Below are 8,559 nucleotides of genomic sequence, written 5' to 3' on the forward strand. Positions count from 1 at the left end.
GTGAAATAGTTAAGAAACTAGTACCGTTACAAAATAGGAGAGGTGTGGAGAACCACCCACCACCTTTTGTCGACCTATTAAACCACGCCACGTAATGCTACGACACCACCCACGTGGACAGGTGGGTGTGTTAGGATCTGAATAGCGGTTGAATTCAACCAATCAGCGCTAAGGAGCCAGCTAGTCTGGACCACTTCAGGCGCAAGTCGCGCGGTGAGGGGTCTAAGACAATTAAAACACTTATTTGACAAAAGGTACAGAATACACATATCAACAGCTGAGTACCGCTAGTCTGGAGCAATAAAAGACAAAAGTCCGGTTGACGAGTAAAATATTTATTTGACAAAAGGTGCAGAATACAGGTATATTGCTGTCTGAGTACAAACAATTAGAGCTAAGGTTTCAGCTTTATCCCTGGCAGGCTGTACACCGTGACGGTGATATTAGCATCTTTAAAGACCTCTTCCAGGATCTCTGACACTTTTGACCATTCCAACTGGTCCAGCCCGCAGCCGATTCTGTGGTGGGGAGAGACAAGATAAAACACATGGTTTAATAACCGCCCGCTAAAGAAGAGTTAAGGGATATTTTATTATTATAATAGTTTCTACTAACCGTGGGATTGAAACCCTGTTGACACCGTTTTGTAAGCAGTGATATTTCATATCTTCCAGACTCTGTCTCAAGCTGATGTATGTGGGCTTGTGGCTGGCTTTTTTCTTTGTGATCTGAAACGCATAACAGGCTACGGTTACAAGATGGCGTAACAAAACAACTTTTTTTTTTTTTTTTGCTTCTACAGCGTGCTATACCAGATAGTAGATGAAGCGCTGACCGTGTGTCAGGACAGCACACTGCCCTGGCAGCTTCTCTGTTAGGAAACATAAACATGAAACGTTGTTTTTTGTTATTTTATTTATTTTATTTTTATTTTTTAACAAAGACTGTTTTAGTAACTAGTCTGACTTACTCTGCTCCTTTAACGCTGAGACACGTCCAAACTTCTTCTTGAACGTCACTGCTATGCCGAGCCCCATGCGACAGTCTTCGCTGATGCAATGGGCCATGGATTCATACCGCGGGCAGGAGAACAAATCTCCAGTCATATACTTCAATGACCACTTGGCTGATCGGTAAAGTTTTTTAGTTTTGCACATCTTCATACTGTTTATTTTTAAACAACTACTTGGGGAAAACTATAAAAACTAGAGCTGACAACTTTATAACAGCCCCAGACGGGCAATTACAATAGGCGCCACCACCCGCTGCTGTCAGAGGTGTTAAATTCATTAACATATAGACCCCCACCCCTACCCCACTCACACTCACCCCCCTCCCCCCTTAACCGGAAGTCCCGCCTACCTGTCACTTTGATTGAGATGAAGGGTGTACTTAGCTTCTCTATTAATAACCCATCACACACAACAAAACTTGTGTTTTGTTGTGTGTGATGGGTTAACAAAACTTCAATTTATTTTATGCTTATATATATATATATATATATATATATATATATATATATATATATATATATATATATATATATAGCAACAGAAAACAATGCTTAAATGTATATTGCGTTGAAAAGCATGCATAGTTTTCAACATGGTTCACATAAAAATCTGATGACCCTGAACAAAGTGCAGTAAAACCAATGACGGCATTATTCACAGAAGCAATCAAGAAGTCAAACCACAGTCTGATAACAGAACAAGTATTTGCATTGGCCTACACAAGTATGTCCTCAGTGGAAGAGTGCAAAGATTGTTCAGTTATTGAAAAGCATATTAGTCCCTGTGGAACTTTGACATGTCCAAATTAATCTATGGCGACCTTGCTTATCTGATGGTTAAATTGTGTATTGCAGAATTGGAAATTGATGGTAAATGAGTTCTATTTTTTGTTGTATGTCGAGCTGTTAATGGTGTAATAAAGGCATCAGTGCAAAATGGCTAAAGCAGCAACCTGTTGTGGAGATGCCCATCTTTAGCAGGTACAGGAATAGCCAGTCAGAGTTGGTGGGAAGATGGTTGGAGCTAAATTCAGAGCAATCTGGGGAAAAAAAAAAAAAAAAAAGAATCTGTCAGACACTAAGAAAACTGTGACAGAGGTTCACCTGCTATGATGTAGATCTCAATTTAATGAAATATTTATTACAAGACTTGTTAATTGATTATCAGATATGTTCTGTGACTGAACTAGTTTAAAAAGAAAAATGACTGTAAATTTTAATCTTGCAGTTGGTAGAGAGATACCTCAAAAAAAAAAAAACTTTTTCCTGTGATTACAGTGAATTGTAGTTCTACAAACTGAATAGATATCAATGTCACGATTTTCAGGTTGTAGTTTGTAAAAAAAAATTTGAAAACTTGTATGACATCCCTCCCGCCTCAAAATTATGCCGCGGGTTGTGTTGCCTTTCGTAAAAGTCTCTGTACTGGATTTGAAAACAGTCAAAGCTAATAAATATATGCTGCCAGATATATTAGAAGACGAGGAAAAGCCCTGCAACATACAGGCACACAGCCGAAAATTCACACCAGCTCAGGGCGACTGCGATATGTGGACGCTGCCGACTACAAGCCAGAGACAGAACATTAAATAAATCAAGATCAAATCTAAGCTTCTCTGCTTTGATACGCATCTTCACCCTTGTATCCAATGTGTTATCAGACAGCGGGAGCAGCAAGAAAAACACCATAAAGACATTTTGTCTCTGAGTACTCCCTCATTAGCTGAGGCACATTTACAATGTTTACATTAATAAAGCAGCAACTTTAAATGCCATTATTCGTGTTAAGTCGGCAACAGCAGCAATGAAGCCAGCTCATCTTTGCGACAGCATTAGGGACATATGCACTGGTTAATGATGTCTCCAGATTGCAGAGGGCTGATTAATTGATTAGGCCCATTAGGAAAGGCACATTAGAAGAGCTATTAATTTTGCAGCAGCAGCGCCCCTACATGTGCTCCCAGAGAGCAGATGGCAATGAATGATGTATTTTGTTAGAACAGTAAATATTGACAGGTGTGCCTGGTAGCCTCCTCGGGCTCCCCATAGACTTTGCAAAGGGAGAGGACTCTAATTAACCGTGTCCAGCGAGGAGACCTCTGGAAAGCAGATCTCCTGACCCACTTAGGTCTTAAAATGGCCAGAGAGTTAACTAGGTCTTGTGCGTTGCCCTCTGTAATATATGTCTAGATGGAAAGTTGGAAAGTGGAGGAGATTTTGAATCTAATAGTCTGGGCTTGACCAGTGGAATGGTCTGTAATAGGTCCTCGCCTCGCACCTCTTTGCCTCCAGTCACAGTGTAGCACAACATTTCAATCAAAAAGCCAAGAAAACTCATTTCTGAGCAACCTTGGCATCTGCTGCACTTTGTTGCTCAGTGGTAATTTTTAATCTACAGCTACGGATCCTCTCCTAGACCGAACCGATTTCTCATACAGACACAGAAAAGCAACAAAATAGAGGTACAGTAACAATGAAACTACACTGATTGGCATAATTTGTCCTCTTTTTATGACATATGTATCAAAGCTGTTACCTGCCTCACTCCTGAAAAAAAAAATGTTTCAGTGGTTCTTATCCAAGTAGAGTTGATCTTGCAATGCTACATTTTTTTTTTTATTATTTACCCAATTTGTGCTTTTCAACGGGAAAAGAAGAAACAGCTCAGAAACATGTGAAAAGCAAGATGTCATTAACGTATTGATCATATGTCCTTCATGCTGAGAGGCAGCAGAGCTACCAACTGAGAGATGTGTCTGCGAGGAGCAAGGAAGCAGATCCCCTGGGGTTTGGGTGCCATCAAGATAATTTCAGTAGACCCAGGTCAGTAGCTCGAAGGTGGGGGTGATGGTGGGGGGCCACATAACTGAAATGATCCTCAGCTGGGATCATAGTGAGGAGGGCAGCTGTGCAAAAACATCAATGCTTATGGATGCTCAATGAATAACTATGAATAGACGTAAAAACACATTTTATATGCAATGTTAAATGTTGCTCCATGTTTTTTTTTTTGTTGTTTTTTTTGAGATGTTACCTTGACTTGACAAATAGTTGTGTAAGTTAAAAAAATAATAATAATTAATAAAAATACAAAAAAAAATACAAAAAAAACAGAACAGCTGGATGCAGTAGTTTTTAGAGGTATTAACGATTTCTTTTAAACTAAACATTAGGCAACTTTTGAAAGTGCAAAATTGTCTGATATTATATAAGATTAAACAATTTTTGTTTTATGAGTCAAAACAATCTGAAAGATAAATGTGTTGTAAGTTTATCTACTAACTGCTTTTAAGATTATTATCACTTTAAAGCTGCTGTATGGAACTATTATTAAAAATCACACGTTTTTAATAATAGTTAAAGACAATCACAATCAAAACACCACACTATCATGACAGTATAGTGTGAGAGATAATCTCTGAAAAAGTAAAGCTCCTTCATCTCTCTCTAGTGCTACTATGGCCATCTGTAGAAATGCCCCACCCCCATTCAAAAACAACCAATCAGAGACAGGAGGGAGGTCCCGGCGCTGTCAATCAAGCTACTGCAGGAGATCAATGTGCTCATGGTGGAGAAACAACTTAGTTTTCAGGAAAACTGTTTATCCTTTGTGATTGTTGGCAGTACCTGAGCATTCACAACAGGCTCTTCTGTCGGGAAGAAGCTGTGTCATAGCAAAGAGCAAGGTGAAGGGTGTGAACAGCACATACGCACGAGTGATTGACAGCACTAAGACCATCCTTCTGGCTCCGATTGTTGTTTCTGACCAATCAGAACCACTGGGAGCACTTGGAGAAGGCAATTTAGCTCATTTTTCCACAGATTGTCTGTTTCATAACATACTGTCATGACATATTGGTAGTTTTAAGAAATATGCAAAAGTTACATTCTGCAGGCAATCTCACAGGCAGACTGCAGGCAGCAAACGCTGGCTGCAGTCTGAGCAGAAAGGAGACAGATTCCACTTCGTGTCCACATTGCAAATTAATCACGATCAAAACAGCATCAATCAATGCTCGCAATTCCAACTCCTGACTCGCCAATTGGGTGCCTGAGTGAGATAGTTATACACCCAAACACAGGCCTGTGACGTAAACACTGACCAAGCTGCACCGTTTGTCATCAACAGGACAATTCCACTGCAGCCTCCTTTCAACCCAAATAGGTCGGCACTAGGACAGTTTTAGCCTCAATATTGCAGAATTTAGCTCCTTTATGCAAAAATGTCACAATTTACACAATAACATAAGCATAGAAACCTTAAGGCCAATTTATACAATGTATCTGCAAAGAAATGATGTGGGTTTAGCTACACTTCCAAACAATTTCACAAGCAAAGAAATGTTGTTTAATTTATGTTGTTATATGTAAAGCGCTCTATACTGAGCAGCTTTATATTGCTTTACTCACATCTTTGGCAGAGTCACAGAGGCTCAAACTGTGGAAAAAAAAAATACACTCAGCCTTTCAGTTACATGACAAAGATGACTGTTGTTTGATAAAATTGTTTTCTAAGAAGCTTTGCCTTCCAGTGATACGTGTCGTTTTTGTTATTTTCCAACCAGCCATGGTCCCCAGGAGAAAACAGCTGATGATCCTCAGAAGTATCTATCTGGAAAGTGAAGGAAGAAAAGCTCCCCTCCTTCCATACTCCATGCTTCCTCTGTGTCTTAAGTGTGCTGCGTTTTGGTCTTTGAAACTCAGCAGCACGCTGTTCCAGTTTTGTTTTTGAAAACCTTTACAAGATGAGTGTTTTTGTCTGCTTGTTATTTTCAAGCATATTATTTTTGATGATATGCCTATTTTGTAGCACTTAAAAGACACAAAGTAAAAGGAGCATTTATTAGATTAACTCTCACTTTCTCATTTATTTAATATTTAGAGAAAATTACGCTTTTTGAATCTTTTCTAGCTTTTGCCTAGGCTTGACCTCTTCCTTTTAATATTCATGCATTTAAAAAAAAAATAGGCAGCATCTTAAACATAAAATGGCAAATTATGTTCAAAAAAGACTACGTCGAGAACTATTGTACAGAAGCACTGTGATGCAGTTACACAAGTTAAACTTTACATTAATCTCAACAATAAAATGAAAGAACACACACATATATATTTAAGTGTTCTATTTGGTTACAGAAAGCATAAAAAAAAGGTTGAGAAAGACAAAACAAAAGGAGGATATGAGCTTCTTATCAATGTGTAATTACTATGCTTTCATTTCTTTGCTCATGTTTTTACAGTCCAAATGGGTTTTTGAAGGTGATTCATCATCAATATTTATTTCTTATAAAAACTGCATTTCTAAACAGATACTTCAACCTTCTCCCTCTTTGGACTATGCAAAATCTTGTTTTGATTTCTTAATGCCAACTTTTATAACTATTGTTGTATCTTTATCTGTCTTCTTTTCATTTTGATCTATTTCTATTTTGAAATAAATGAAATAAATTGCATAAACTGTACAACATTCAATCATGAAGAATTCATGTTGCACACATTCCGGTTTTACCTTCGTTATAAAGCAGTTCAATTAAACACAATTTTTTATGTTATTTAGTACAACGATTCCCATCGAAGGAAACATAATCATCTACTTTGTAGCAATCCATCATTTTGTGCATGCACGTGACAATGGAAAGAAAGGCTGCCTTTCAACAGAATGAAACCAACAGCTATACCTAGTTCAGTGTGATTCTGCCCAATGAGGCTATAAGAAGACCCAACACACAACAAACACAGAAGCATTGGCCCTGGAGTACTTTATCAGTTAGAGAAAAAGCAAGGAGTTAATTGCAGCAGTTGCTACTCATCTTGGTATAGTTGGAAAATCTAGAGAACAAAAACAGCACACACAGTCACAGCAAACGCTGATTCCTCTGCTTCATCTAGGAGAGACCAAGGGATAAACACAAAAACCCAGGCAGGTGTGTCATCTATGGAAAGAGAACATTAAAGTATTGGCAGGAGAAGCCGATGGCAATGTCCCCATCCAGGAAGCTAATCAGCGCCACTTCTGATGAAACCTCTTTGATCGGAAAAACAGACATAAAATACAGAACTAATGGCAAAAATAAATAGTGAAATAAAGTAGAAGAGCAAGGACAGGTTGTCAATGGTCAGTTTGTCCTCAAGCAGCATAAGCCTGTAGCAAAAATAACTACAGGATGTGTATGACAGAGATGTGAACTTACCACTGTTCCTCCATCTCTTTCCCTGCTCACATTTATTGACTGGTGTCTACTCACCCTTCCCACAGAGGTCACAGTCCAAAAACACCATGTTTGGAAGTGTGAAGTAAAAGCTGAGGGCAGTGTCTGTGCAGGGAAATGGACACGCATGTTTTCTACGAAAGCACTGACATGATTTTTTTTTTTTTTTAATTCTAGTTTCCTTGATTTTCTTGGCTTTTTTTTTTATAAAGCATGATGACAGAGATGAATGCTATGCAAGCAATTAAAAAGTTACCCAGCTGAATGAAAATTCATTTGGTTATGTTTGTAATATGTGGTGCTTTAAGCTTCACCAGAAAATGTTTTGCTTTCAAAGACTCCTTATGGAAGGACAGCTCTTTCATAAAGATGCGACCTTTAGTATTAACATCCAAGTATATTGGGTATTTTCTTTGCCGTGATGCACTGCTGAGTTTCTGGGCACATTATGGAGTTTGAACGGTGTTGGGGGTTTATAATGGAAAGCCGTAGGCATGCACCTGTCTCCCTTTTTTTTTTGCCTGAGAACTACTGCTTAGCTTTTTTTTTTTTTTATAAAATTGTATTCTGCGGAGCATTCCCCCAAAAGACACTGTTTCTCTGACATTAAGAAACTGCTGCGCGTCATTTACTCAGTCAAAAAAAAATATCATCAGCCACAAAGTACCCCTCCATTGATCAGCCACAACCCAGTATGTGGCCTATGAGCCCTGGTGCTCGTAGGCAAGATCATTGCTGAGCCGTCCCACATTGGTCCGACACTTTGATTTTTTTTTTTCCCCCCCGAGTATAAGGATAAGGATCCATCAAAAATAATTAAATATATAATATCCTGCAGGAGTAAGGACTAATGTTTTTACTGGAGAACCTGCTCTGCTAAAACTGCACATTTAATATTATCTGTACTGGTAGTTTATTGATTTATTGGCTGCACATCTCTCATATAATCCTTCCACGACTTTCAAGAAATGTCATCTAAGTTGACATTTGCTCAAAATAGCCGTTGTCCATCATAATTATGCGATGGCTTCCACCTCCACTGTAATTCAGTTAATTATATATGGGCTGTCATTTAATTATGCCTCTCTGATAGTCATATGTCCACCTTCCTTATACATTGCATGGATAATATTTAATTACACATCTACAGATCTGGTATTTTAATGGAGTTGACATTTAAACAACCGATGGATCCGCCTATCAGAATGTTCTTTTACACAACTGCTTGCGGTCACTTTACAATATATATATATAAGTCTGAGTCTATTATGACTCTGAAGACTATTAGAATCTGTGTAAGTAAGTAAGAAATGACGCCTGACTGCCCTTCACCCCAGG

At 38.5% G+C, this 8,559-nt stretch overlaps 1 protein-coding gene and 1 long non-coding RNA gene across 2 annotated transcripts; both read right to left on the minus strand.

The window, feature by feature from the left end:
- Window positions 1-319: 319 nt before the first annotated feature.
- Window positions 320-1,304, minus strand: LOC148153407 (ADP-ribose glycohydrolase OARD1-like). Its single transcript, XM_088001443.1, has 4 exons — window positions 971-1,304; window positions 813-871; window positions 616-728; window positions 320-518 (listed from the first exon to the last, which is right to left on the minus strand). The coding sequence occupies exons 1-4, from the start codon at window positions 1,161-1,163 to the stop codon at window positions 395-397; spliced, it is 489 nt and encodes a 162-aa protein (XP_087857569.1). The 5' UTR covers window positions 1,164-1,304; the 3' UTR covers window positions 320-394.
- A 255-nt stretch (window positions 1,305-1,559) lies between these two features.
- Window positions 1,560-5,686, minus strand: LOC148153408 (uncharacterized). Its single transcript, XR_015761612.1, has 2 exons — window positions 5,423-5,686; window positions 1,560-2,052 (listed from the first exon to the last, which is right to left on the minus strand). It is a non-coding gene; the product is annotated as an uncharacterized LOC148153408 (long non-coding RNA).
- Between the last annotated feature and the right edge of the window lie 2,873 nt (window positions 5,687-8,559).

The sequence above is a fragment of the Poecilia mexicana genome, unplaced genomic scaffold, assembly GCF_051168715.1.
Source record: "Poecilia mexicana isolate PSO_F unplaced genomic scaffold, ASM5116871v1 scaffold_20, whole genome shotgun sequence".
NCBI lineage: Eukaryota > Metazoa > Chordata > Actinopteri > Cyprinodontiformes > Poeciliidae > Poecilia > Poecilia mexicana.